We start from the raw sequence: 13,585 nt of genomic DNA on the forward strand, positions 1-13,585 counted from the left end.
CTTTCTCCTCACCTAGATAAAAACGAAGAGCAAATGGAAGAAGAGGAGCAAGAGCAATTTTGGGGATGGTAGAAGATCTCGAGTTATTGCAGAAGTTTTAAGGTTTAGTTTATGTTTATCGCTTCCGCACTAATAAAAAAATTTTAATCTGTTTATTTTGGTATTTAAGTTGTAATGAAGATCATTTTGTTGATTATGAGAAATAAACTGGTTTTCGTATATACTGTACTGTGAGGCGTGTTGTTTGACGATTATGTGATTGTTGAGTAACGCCGGTGTCGACTAACCCCGATCTCGGGGAGTGATACCTAGTTAATTTGGTAACTAGATTCTGTTATAATTTAGATTTGGAAACAATATATACACAAATTTTATTCATTGTAAACAATGAACATTGAGTTTTAATATATTGATTGAGTTTTTCTCTCAATTTCAAAGCTTGGCTTTGTATACACCTTTGTATGTTTCTCAAATTACATTTATCAAAGTTTAACACTTTGTGGCGTTTGTCGATTGTTTTTCACTCGGATTGTCAAAGACGAGTTCTTTGAAAGTTCGTTTGAGATCGATTGTTATCTTGGTTAATATTTGTTGCCAAGTTCTTCGTAATTTAGAGGTGAATATTACAACAATTATTTGTTTCAAAAAGATCGGGGAAATACGCCGTTCGTTCTTTGTTTCATCGAATCGAGTGCGCGACTCCATTTTTTAACGCATTTGCTTTTCGTGATTGAAGAATCGCATCAGAAATTTTGGACCATGGCGTTATTTTTGTTGGAGGCGCTACACATAAGACCGTGACAAAAAAATAAAGGAATCATTTTGGGTATCCGGTTGAGATTAGGGGTACTTATGGAAGAAGAAGAGCAGGAGGGAACTTCTATGAATATGAAGGTGAGCGGGAATTTATAATTTGAATTATAATGGGGGAAATGGGTTGTGTACATTCTACTACCCATAACAAGTGATCCAAGTCATAAAGCAGTTTTAGGCTGTTACAAATGGATAAATTGCAAATGGGTATATATACAAACATTTTGGCTCAATGAGTCAATGTTTTCGGGCGCATTTATTGGGGCTATATTTTATGTAGGCCTATAGTTGAAGAAGCTCAAATTTTAATCAAGTCCGAAAAGAAGAATAAAAGAAGCATATTAGATAAGAAAGCTCATTCATTCAAAACTGTTTTAATATATCAAATGACGCTTATGGGATTTCATTATTTTTACACAAGTTGATACATTTTTACATTTGGCATGCCTGCATCACAAGAATGTTATGCAAACAATATGTTTATCTTACACGAGCCTCAATTTAAAATTACTCTGATTCTAATCCAGTTTTATTGTTTTTTTAATTTTTCTTCTTTTTTTTCACTTCTCCTCATATGCCAGTGTGATCGAAGCTCAAACTATCTAACGATATATTATTTAGTTATTACATCAAATAAATCAAGACGAATGAATTTGCCAAAAAGTGGTGAAGTCAGAAACAAATATTTATTCTCAATTATTTAGAACAGAAACATGGCACGATCATTTATGGGGTGCCAACTGCCAAATGTTGGGATGTAGTTGAGGTGCAAACCTTTATATTAACTGCATGGAACTATAATACAAGAAAACATCCCCTGTTTTATATTCTTCTTGTCTCCAATGTACTCAACTCTTTGGTAAATACATCCATCATCTTGCCCTCTGAGTTTTTTCCCCCAAAAATTAGATCTTTAAGGTTTTGCAAGTAAAATGATCAAGCACTAGTGTAATATACTTGTTATACAAATACATAATGCAAACATTATATATCGCCATAAACTAAATCACTTCTTCGTAAATTCTCCACATTACATAAGCCTGAAATTTGGAAAAATCAAAAGTGTGTAGTGTTTTAAAACAAAAGTGAAAAATTGAAAATCAGACGTAGGTAGTGTTTGATAAATAATTAATTATAATACTAAATTTTTATTATATAACCATTTTATAGAAGTAGAATCAACATCCCACCAGCTTTAAGATTTTAATTAAATTAAGCAGAAATTAACAAAAAATGTGTTTAAGATACACTCGAAACTGATATTCTTAGGCCAAAAGACAAGAGTAACTTTTTTAAGTGATTACAAACACTACTTTTATTTTTGTGTATATATTTATTTATGCGAACATTTTTATGATCACTGGTGATAATAAACATGATTTAATCTTGATTTTGTTGCAATTTTTATGATCATGGTGATGATTTTTATGATCATGGTGATAATAAACATGATTATAAACATGTTGAAATCATCTTGTCTTACGCAATCTGACATGTATATATTGTATTTTTCAAATAGTAAATTCATAGTCTAAATGTGGCCGAGATACAAAGAGAGTCAAAAAATTGAGTGTCGTGTAGACGACAGAACCAGATGATATGCTAAAAGAACCGGAAAATTAGGTCTATATTCTATGGTCGGACTGTCTGCATGAAGTGCTGGGTGAAATTAAGGATTTTCTTGACATACCATCTCAAAATTTGAACTACCTCTAATGTAAGTTTGGCTGTTCATTTCCGGCGTGTCTTCCCGACAATAAAGGATAAATAAAGTTCACACAACTACATAAAATAAGACATATATATTGTCATCGTCCTATTTGAAACTAGGGGAAAATAACCAACTAGTATACACTAGTTTGAGGAGAGTTCTTCGGAAACACACAAAAAATGAAAGATACCTTTTTTCATTTCATCCAAGAAAAGGCAATTGTATCGTATGTTTGTCTGTTTCCTTATAATACTGACGTGATGTAGGACTCTAACTTATGATGTCATGTCAGTGATTTATCGACTCCACGTGAACAATTTCTGATATCATCTCAATTTCTGATGAAAGATTACTAGAATAACCAAAAAATAAAAAGCTGCTACACTAAGACCAAAGTTTCACTAGTTAGGGGACCCAAAAAAAAAGTCAAGTTACAGGACATAAATGACTTTTTTCCGTTTAAACTAAGGTTACGAACTTATAAAACATAACGAAAAAAATCTTTTGCAAATCCTTTAGAACTGAGAAAAAAATTAGATACAATCATAATATTTTAAATTGGACTCTAGTTTGGGCTTTGTTGCTCATAAGTCAAGCCGAGTACTTTTGCTGACGAGCTAGGCTTTAGCTGCACGTATGTATGTCCTTTGGTACAAATTATTGACAAAAACTTATGTCATACGATTTCACGAATCATATTTTGTGAGACGGATCTCTTATTTGGCTCATACATGAAAAAATATTACTTTTTTATGCTAAGAGAATTAATTTTTATTGTGAACATCGATAGGATTGACCCGTCTCACATATAAAGATTCGTGAGACTGTCTCACAAGACACATACTATAAATTATTTGTGATATATTTTTTCTAAAGTTGTTACAAAACATTCTTTAATACACTTGGGCAATATCATTTTATGTCACTGTGTACTTATTTGATATTTTATGGTACACGTTTCTATACACGCTTGAGAAACACAAGATCCATATATCCCAACAAAACACACCAAAATAAGATTAAATTTTCAATTCATACGAGGATTGAAGACCAGAAAAAACCAAAACCATACTTAATAATCGACCACATGATTTTTCTCCTTCAATAATAAATTCGATTCTTCAAGTTTGAGCCTCTCTTTGACATGAGAAATATAACTTGTAGCTTTGTTGTCCACATGGTCATCCCCACCGCAGCTGTTTTGGCCGTGAATATACCCATCGGAGCCACAAAATCTCCCCTCTTGATTCTTAAATGATACTGTCGTCTTCACCAACGCGGCAGGCCTAACAACGGCGGCAGTGGTGTATTGGGTGGCTGAGGGTGGCTTAGCCGTGCGATAGAAAGACGTTATGAGTTTGCTTTTCATTGAACCTCCTTGTTTATGGCTAGCGGCTTCCATTTTTGATGAAATTATTCAAAACTTTAGGCCTGTGTTGCCAGTCTGGCTATGAGTGCCAATCTAAATATATAGAAGCTAGAAATATAATTAATAGCAAAGGAATAATGCTTGGAGAGTTGTTTTTTCGAGTGGGCTACCAGGTTTGAGATAGAAATGAATCTGTGTGTATTGGATATATTCTTGTGTATATATTTAATTGGATTTGCCCACTTTGGAAGATATGTTTATGGTTATACCGTAGATAATAATGGAGGTATAGACTAATAAACCAAATCTAATTTAGCTTGACTCGTTTTGAACAAACAGATCTGATTCCAACAAAAGGTGAAACTGAATTATAATCACTTGGACATAAATTTGATTCCGATTTCTGATCATTCGAATTTGGTTGCTGTTTGAGCAAGAACACAATCGGTAGAAGTTCATTATAATTGATTTTGGGTTTCAATCTTGATTCACTTTTTTCAAGAAAACCATTGAAAAAACAATGGCCAAAGATTGTTTCACCAATAACAAGTGAAAAGGCTCAGATATGCAGAGTAGAGCCGAGGGAGCAATTAGCTCCTCTTACTTTCAAATTTTTACCCACAAAAACACGACTCTCTATTGAGATTCAATTTTTGACTCCAACACTTCATATATGTTTACATAGATCGAGCTCAAGCACACACCGCCCATATATCCATGGAACTTCGCTCTTTCCATGTAATACAATCCGAAACCAATTATCTTTCTCAAATTTTGCTAGTAGCAAGTAACCAAGAATCAGTAGTTCCACGCAAGAAACATGCCGATATATATCCACAGACATAGTTGGGTCAAAGTGACTCAGTTTTCACATCAAAAGTAAAAGCATAGAACAAATAGTGAAGAGGTATATGGGGGTATAAGAGTTACTTCACCCCTCTAGGGAGAAATATTCTATCACTACAACATTTCAGAATCCTTGGAATACCAACATATTCATTTTGTTGAAAAACTGACGGGCTAAGACTACTCCCACATGAATGTGCGAGTTTGATGGGATCCACTAGTAGACGATCCCTCCGGAGCATGGTGAATCAATTCAGAGAAATGTAAAGCAGAGGCACTGCTACCATGAGATTCTGTGACAGACACAATTGGCTTACTGTCTTGGCCGAACGCAAAATGACTTGAGCCATTGTAGTGCAAGTTGTGAACTAACGGATGTGACTGGGGGAGTGGTTCTGAGTGGTCAACATGGTTCAGACCGAACTCCCGAGTTATAGAAGGTGCCGATGACAGAAGAGAGAGAGCACGATCAGAGTCAACAACTTGTTTAAATCTATCAGAAAACATTTTCTGGTTGCTGGTACTACTTCCCAAGACATTATTCGGATCAAGAAACGGCTGACAGATGGAGGTTTCTTGAAACGAGCAGTCCCTGCCCTGCATGCATGGGAGTTGATTGACCTCTCCCTTGTAGCTATGAGCAGAACACTGAGGAAGCGAGTTTTGTCTCTCGACATAGTTCAGGTGTCTTTGATTGTTGTAGAGCATCAGATCGCTATCGGCTTTGGCAACCCCAGCCCAGGAAGAGCTCACAACGGCGCTCCGAAGTATCTGTGGACTTCCGAATGAAAGAATTCTTGCACTGTCAATGGCTGGAGAGGTAGAGAAAATTAGTGAAGAACTTCGGGAGAGCGTGTCAGGTTGAGGTTTCCTTCGCCTCCGGTTGTGACCATCAAGTCGTTTCCTGCAGCTTCGCTTCCCTTCGTCAAACTCTACTAGCGAATGAAACCTACAAAAACAATGCATGATTTGTCCCAAAGTTAAACTAGGTTCGGGGAATAGTTAAAGTTTGACGACCACACAAATTTGAATCCCAAAACCGACTCACACAAATATTTGTATGTTTGTGAACACAGCAGTTGTAAAAAATGCAAGATCAAGGTACACACATTGCAACTGATCCACTTGCGATCGCATGTAAATTTAGTTCTTGTACTAAATTCAATGGCTTGTATGTCCTTCAAATATCCACAACACCCTGGTATATCTAACATAAGTAGGTAACTTTTTTCCCAATACCAATGTGGAAACCATATGATTTTTCCTTTGATTAAATTAACACTCCAAGCACTCAAGACTTCGAAAATGCGAAGATTCAATCGATACATGATCACAGAAATGAACAAAACATGATTTCGACGCTACCTGCTGCACTGTTGGCAGAACCGCTGCTCCCGTCCGCCAATCGTGACCTTCGCGGTCTTGGAATGAATCTCACAGACTTTGTGTCTCCGGTGATAGTCCCTACAAAGGCTTAGATCTGCATTGCATCCATCAACCAAGCAATGAGTGTTACTTCCAGAAGCCTTGGCCCTTTTCGATGATCCAGGAAATGATGACGAATCCATCGGAAGGCACCGCGAGTTCCAAATCCGTTCAGACTACAAACATCCAAATTTCAAACCTACGTTACTGAATGAACTAGCTGCCTGCTATCTCCACGCTCCAATTTGACTAACTATTCTGCGGAAAAAATTCAAGAAAAGTCCGGCCCTCTTCAGAATTGAGAAATACTTCTCGCATAAGATGAGCCATCTTCAAGTTCACGTCATGCAGGTTGTGGAAAGAATTCAGTAACCAACGGCATAATAGCAAAGCATTAATTTTCGTACCAATTTATCAGTACATCTTATTTCGTAGGTCCATATGAAAACCCAAGAAATAAAACCGTAAAATTGAGTACTTCACCACTTTCTTGGGGCAATACAGAGACAATTATCCCAAATCAAACAAGGTGATTCTCCGAATTTCTGTTTCACTCAGATTTTATCCACGGAAGCCATAAAAGATGGAATTTTTAAGGAGAAAAAAAAAAAGAAAGTGCATCACAATCTTAAAAAACCTCCCCCATCCACAAGCAAGAACTACAGCAACTTGAAAGAAACCAATTGCTATTAATGACTTCTAAAGAAGAGACGAAGTTTTAAACAGATTCAAAATATAATTCAAGAAACTCACGATAAAACTTTATTGAAACGACGTAACCGAAAACAAAATTGCCCCACTTCACACCAGTTTCTGAAAAGAAAGAAAAAAGATCCCAGACCATGCCCTGAAATCTATGCCGTCCTTTCTCCACTTTATTTCATTTCTCCACTTTATTTCAATCACTGAGAGGAAAACAACAGTTGTATGAATCTATCAAAGCCCAATTTAAATCAGGGAAAAAGAAAAAAAAAAAAAAAGGGAAAGCTCACCGTTTCTTTTGTCTGTCACAACAGGATTACTAGAAACAGTAGAAAAACATTAACACCCGCTTCATATAAGTACATTTCACATAAAAATGTAAGATAAAAAATTCCTAACCGAATTTAGCTACCCACTTGTGAAAAACATATCAAGAATTCTTTTTTATAAAAAAATTTTCTGTGCGGGCTAAAGTTAATGATAAAGACTGGAACATGAGGAAGTTTAGAGGGACCCCAAAGGAAAGAGCTGGAATTGTACCTCGGAAATCAAGCCAAAAGCCCATCAAAAACTTAACCATGCCAAGTATAACCAAAAAAGTGAAGCAATAATGCAATATAAATTGAGACCTCATAGCAACAAAATGAAACAAATAGATTATCAACTAACCATCAAGGATAGGTCCAAATATTTAAGAAGTGTGCAACGATACTTAAAGACAAGTGTAAAAGGAAAGGACTGACACAGTCTCCTCAGCCATTCAGTCTCTGACAATCACTCCATTATAGAGGGGATCAGTAAAGTTGGCAACTGGCAAAAGTAAGATAGGATTACTGTGTATTTGAAAAGAGAGGAGGGTCTATAGTATCAACAGAGGGGGGGGGGGGGGGGGGGGGGGGCGTAGTGGGTAGGGGAGGTTTATGGAGCATGAGAGAAACAAGAAAAGTGCAAGAATTGAGCTCAAGCGACTTTGGCGTGTTATATCAGAGGAGATACAGAGAACACCTCTTTCCAAACGATTCATAATAATGTGCAATTTATTTATAACATGGAGTGACTTGCAAAAGTATAAGAGTGAGTCCACTTGTGAGACATTCTCACGGATCTTATCTGTGAGACGGGTCAATCTTATCGATATTTAAAATAAAAAGTAATATTCTTAGCGTAAAAAGTAATAGTTTTTCATCTATTATCCAAATAAAAGATTCGTCTCACAAATACGATTCGTGAGATCGTCTCACACAAGTTTTTGTCGAAATAAGAATAAATTTAGAGTATATATTTTATCACTTTAATTCATTGACTATTTAAAAGTTACATGATTACGATTCCAAAAACGATGGTTCTTACTCCAATGAAAGGTGGAAACCAATTCTGACATAAAATGTAATTTCAGTTCGATTGGTTATGGTGACATCAGGTAAGAAATAATTGTACAAATCATGAGTAATTAAACTTGCTCTAAAGTTAATTATTCAATATTTATATTCAAAGTATATTGTATAATTTTTACTAAAAAATAAAATACGTGCAAAATAAAAACTTATAGAAATTAAGTGATACAATTCATTTTACATGTATAATTATAGTTGATTTTGATTTTTTTTTTTTAAATCGTTTAGAAACTGGAATCAAACCTTTATTTTGTTGGTTTCTACTCCAATTTTAAAACTGAAATCAGAAAATGATATATGTATGGACGAGTATTTCAAAAATGTTTTTATTATTTTATAAACTTAAAAACTTAAAGTATGTGTTGGGACAGGATTTTTATATATAAAAAAATGTAAAATATTTTATTATATTTTTATTAAAATAATTAAAATATTTTTTATATTTTTAGAACTTTTAAACTATTTTTAACTGTAAAATATTTTATTATGAAATAGTTATTCAAACATATATTTATTTTTAAAAATATTTTTAATATTTTTATATAATTTTTGTAAAAAACACTTTTATGAAAATGTTTTATTTTTATTTACCCAAATGGAACCTGCATTTTTTAAATTTGTATTTGTGATTGCAAAAAATATCAATGGTGAGACTGCTACGAATGTTTGAAATATTCATAGAATTAAATTGAAGTACGCATCTGAATCACAGGAAAGAAAAGGAGAGGGGAAAAGGACAAGATGAACCGAAATATCAAGAATGATTGAACATTTATTATTATTTTTTTAATAAAATGAGAATTCACGGTAACTGTTTCACTAATTAAACTTTCAAATTAAGTACAATAGTGTGTAAATCATGTTACTCAAATAATTCATATTGGACAAGTTCGTGTGACAAGTTCGTCCGAAAAAATGTTAACAGAAGGAATCAAGCTTCTGAAAATTAGCCAAAAGCTCACCTAGCTATTCTATCAACTCAGACACATAATTGAATATTTATTAAACGTAAATGTAAGTGTTTATATCATTTTAAATATTGTCTTGTCTGATTTAAACGGGGTGTTAGTGGATATGTTAGTGGATATATATTTTCTACAAAGTTGTGGATTATTGGTCTACCAAACACATGATAAATCAAGAAAAAGGGAGGCTTACCAGTTTTACTAGTATACTCACCTTCCTTTTCAAGCTAATAACCTTGTAACGAGTGATTAAAATAATCCCAAATCATGAGTCCCAACACATAAATTAATTGGGGAGAAAATAGAAAAATAATAAAAAGGACAGACCCCAAGACGAGTGGCAAGAAAAAGAGATAGGTATATGTAGCTATCACTCTTTGTTTATTAGAACCCGCCAAAAGAGTAAACCCTTCATTTTCGGGGAAAAAAAAAGGAGAGTAACTGTTTGGTCTAGTGATTTTTTTATTTTTAAGTTATGCTTCACACGGTTACACCACAAGAAAATGAAATTTTCGTTTGTTTATAAGAACATATTATTGCATGTTTGAAACTTAACGAATGAAAATTAAGCAAATACAGATTAAAAAAAATTCGAAACAAAAATATTGAAGAGAAAACTGATGCTCTCAAGCAGCAGCAGGAGTGATTGGACGCCTAAAGGATTGCCTGGATTTTCCAGGCAGCAAGTGCTGCGTTGTGGCGCTGAGGCTTCTACTTGGAAAATCCAGGTAGCGTTGGGGCGCCTTAAAAATAGCGCCTCAATGCCTTTGATCCTTGTTCAACGAAATTATGTTAGAATTTTCGACTTTTTCTAATATACTTACATCCTAATGTTATCCATTGATGTTTTCATCAGTTATTTGGACTATGAGACACACATATAAATGGGAAAAAAACATGTCACTTCGTAATAATTATTAAATAGAGATGCTTAGATATTTTTGAAATAATTTTTAGATGAGAATTCTGCAGAACCTTTGTATTTATATCGAGTGTTTTCATCTCTCTCTTTTTCTAAACAAGATAGAATTTATATCATTTCATGGTTATAGAATTTGTGGTTTATAGTACCATTATCACAAGTTGGAAGTCATTGTATATTGTTAGATGATTTTCATATCACGTGAACACCGAATGAGGGACAAATTTGTTTTGAGGACAAAAAAATTTCTCCTTCAAATTACTAACATATCTTTATGAGTTTAGTTATCTTCATATTTTAGTTCAAATGAAAGTTTCAAGGAGAATTACCACCAAAATTTTGAACACAAATTTTTTATTCTTTGGATTCTATATTTTTTGGTTGCAACTTTGAATATGTATTAAAATGAACTTAAACGACTTCAAATTATGTAGTCTCACGATAATACGATAACTTATGCATCGCTGAATTTAAAATATCATGTTTTGAAATTTTAATTGCTTTTTTTAATGTATATTCATGAAAAGCTATTTTAAGTAAAAGTATTTTCACTGTTGCATGTGGATGTATAATATTACTTGTTATCATGGTTAAGGTTTGCTGAGTCAATAGACTCACTATGTGTGATTGATGCAGGTGAGCATGATGTTGATGTTTATGAGGGACTTGATGGTTGATCTTAATGGACTGAAAGTGCACAACCCGAGGACTAGCGCTAGTTTTTCCGCACTTATGATTTTAGGTTTATGTTAAAGATTTTTACGACTTTTATCATGATTGATTTTGAGTGATTTTTGAGAAGTTGATAGTGTTAGTATATTTTGAAATATTGATAGTTTAGGTTTGGCAAAACAGTTGACTATTTAATGTTTTGAATTCTTCTTTTGAGTTTCAAATGTAGTTGGTTTTTTTTTATTTTAAAATGATGCAAAGCTAATTTAAAAATATATAGATATGTATAGGCATTCGACCGAATTAATAGAGTAAAAAGAATTTCTAGTACTTTTTAAGAAAAACGAGTAGCGGACATTTTACTCTTGATTTAGTACATGCGAATGATTCGACGTGTACTTTCACAGCATCGAGATGTGGAACACATTATGCACTCCGGGTAGCATCAGTGGTAATTGAAGGATCGATTGCACAGCATCTTTGGGATGCTTCAAACAAAATATTCTCCAATGAGCTGCAATAGCTCATGTTCTAAGAATATTAACACCGATGAATTAAATCGAGTTTGGATTTAAAGCCAAGCGGAAGAAACTCGAAGTAATCCTTCGTGAAGAATACTGATATATTTAGAAAACATTTTAACTTATGTAAACTGACTAACTGAAATAAGACAGATTAGTTTTTGCATTCTTCAGTTCAGTTACGGTGACAACTGAACTGACGAATACTCCAACTGATTAAAACAGTTTGAAAACAATAATCAGTTAATTACACAAGATATGTTTATGGATGTTCGGAGACTTCAACTGCTCCTACGTCACCCCTTCTATCTCCACGGATAGGATCCACTAGAAGACTTTGATTTATACAACTATTTGTACAAACCTACTCAGATAGGACTTACAATACTGCCTAAACTGAACTCCTAGCTACGACTGAAGGCAGCACCTTCCAGCCAATACTTCTTTAACTTCTATGTGTCAAAGACTACATACACAGGTTTAACGTCTTTGTGCAAAACTTTATTTGAGTGGAAGAGAGTGTTCGTGTGTGAGAACTGGACAAGGATATTCTCACACACTGAGGGAAATATGCTTCTAATCTAAGCTGATATATTTGTGAAGAGTTCCCTCGACTGGGGTGAATGCTTCTCTCTTTAAGCTGATATGACTTTGAAGCGTGCCCCTTTCTTTTCTCTCTTGTATTGGATGTTATTTGAGTCTTCACTGATCTTTTCTTTATATAGGCGGGATAACTGATCGTACAGTGAGAATCATCTATTGTATCCGTTGCATCTTGAATTTGTTTCTTGGACTTTGTGTCTCGATTTTGCGACTGCCCTTCTGAAACGTTTTGTCTTTAATGCACTTATGCAACGTCCATTATTGTCCTTTGAATGGATAATGGCTTTGTATCTTCACGTACAGCTGGATTCCACTTGAGAGAGAGTGTCTTCATTCATAACTGAAGAATTCTAACTGATGCTTCGAACTGGTCTTTCAGTTGAGCTAGTGGAATCAGTTGACTCGTCAGTTTACATTTTAGTCAACACAAATTTCAAAATTTGCTATTTTGGCCCCTTAAATTTTCGAAAATTTTGATTTTTGGTCATTAAGATTTTTGGAAATTGCATCATCGGTCCTTAAATTTTCGAAAATCACACTTTAGTCCCAAAATTTCGGTTATTTGCAATTTAGTACCTTAAGTTTTCGAAAATTAAGGTTCGGTCCTTCAATTTGTTTGGAATTGCCAAATATGCCCAAAGTTTTTATTTTTCCTCAATTTTAAGCCTTAATACTTTTATTTGGAATTAATGACCACCTTTACATAATTAAGGCTCATAATCCAAGTCCAATTTCTATGTTTCCATTGTCATATCTTAATTCCAACTAATATAGAGCATGCAACCTAATTTCCACTAGGTTAATCTAAATTCAAAATTCAATTCTCATAACCAATTTAACATTTCTTGCAATAAAGGCAATATAAAAACGTTAAATAACTAGGTTACCGATGATGAGTGTCGTGTATGGCTCCTTCCTCAGCTTCTTCAGCAAGCATAACATAAGCTCTCCCTACCATAGGTCCTATTTTCTTCAAGCAATCAGCAGCCTTATTTCTTTCCTCATTGCATATGAAGAACTTGTATGTCCCCGCATGCACTTGCCATGATGTGGGCGATTGCATTTCTTGCATAGGGGCCTTTCAGCCGGTTTTGGCGCTCCAGGTTTCGGTGGCTTTGGTGGTCATGGCTTTTTTACTTGACCTTTGGGCTTTTGTGGCCCTTGAGGTTTAGGAGGTCCTATGTATGGCTTCTGATTCGGCTGTGAGCTCTGCTGGTTTTGCTGCCTCTTGTACTGCACCTCAAAATCAATATCTTTCAATGCTTGGTCGTCTTGATATGCATAGGTAGTGGCAGCAGCATAATCCATTGGACGCATCATCATCACATCACGACGGATGGTAGGTCGAAGACCATCCATAAAGTGCCTCATCTTCTCAGCATCTTCTCTAGCAATGAGGGGCACAAAGTGACAACCCCTCTCAAACATCCTCACAAACTCAGCCACAGACGTGTCCCCCTGACGGAAACTCATAAACTCCCTCTTCAATCGCCCTCGAACGTCAGCAGTGAAGTACTTCTCATAGAAAATTTCCTTGAATCGAACTCATGTAAGTGTAGCCAAGTCAATCCCAAGCTCCGCACCTTCCCCCAAAGGGAAGCATCATCTCTAAACATGAATGTAGCACACCTCACTCAGTTAG

The 13,585-nt window shown here is 34.8% G+C and overlaps 1 protein-coding gene across 7 annotated transcripts; it reads right to left on the reverse strand.

The window, feature by feature from the left end:
* Positions 1–4,240: 4,240 nt before the first annotated feature.
* Positions 4,241–7,772, reverse strand: LOC142524861 (squamosa promoter-binding-like protein 16). 7 transcript variants are annotated; one of them, XR_012814975.1, is made up of 3 exons: positions 6,105–7,387; positions 4,861–5,688; positions 4,241–4,384 (listed from the first exon to the last, which is right to left on the reverse strand). XR_012814975.1 is itself a non-coding variant. In XM_075629002.1 (3 exons), the coding sequence occupies exons 2-3, from the start codon at positions 6,305–6,307 to the stop codon at positions 4,920–4,922; spliced, it is 972 nt and encodes a 323-aa protein (XP_075485117.1). In that variant the 5' UTR covers positions 6,308–6,413; positions 7,574–7,772; the 3' UTR covers positions 4,682–4,919. The 7 variants fall into 7 exon arrangements, 6 of the variants coding, with proteins under 6 accessions (XP_075485117.1, XP_075485115.1, XP_075485113.1 ...); XM_075629002.1 differs by lacking the exon at positions 4,241–4,384 and adding an exon at positions 7,574–7,772 and having other exon boundaries at positions 4,682–5,688; positions 6,105–6,413; XM_075629000.1 differs by lacking the exon at positions 4,241–4,384 and having other exon boundaries at positions 4,682–5,688; positions 6,105–6,422; positions 6,918–7,387.
* Between the last annotated feature and the right edge of the window lie 5,813 nt (positions 7,773–13,585).

The sequence above is a fragment of the Primulina tabacum genome, chromosome 14 (assembly GCF_025594145.1).
Source record: "Primulina tabacum isolate GXHZ01 chromosome 14, ASM2559414v2, whole genome shotgun sequence".
NCBI lineage: Eukaryota > Viridiplantae > Streptophyta > Magnoliopsida > Lamiales > Gesneriaceae > Primulina > Primulina tabacum.

Coding starts and splice junctions, on each gene's coding strand:
- LOC142524861 (XM_075629002.1), bottom strand. CDS start 6,307: ATGGATTCGTCATCATTTCCTGGATCATCGAAAAGGGCCAAGGCTTCT. Junction 5,689..6,104: donor TTCTGCCAACAGTGCAGCAG/GTAGCGTCGAAA, acceptor TTGTTTTTGTAG/GTTTCATTCGCTAGTAGAGT.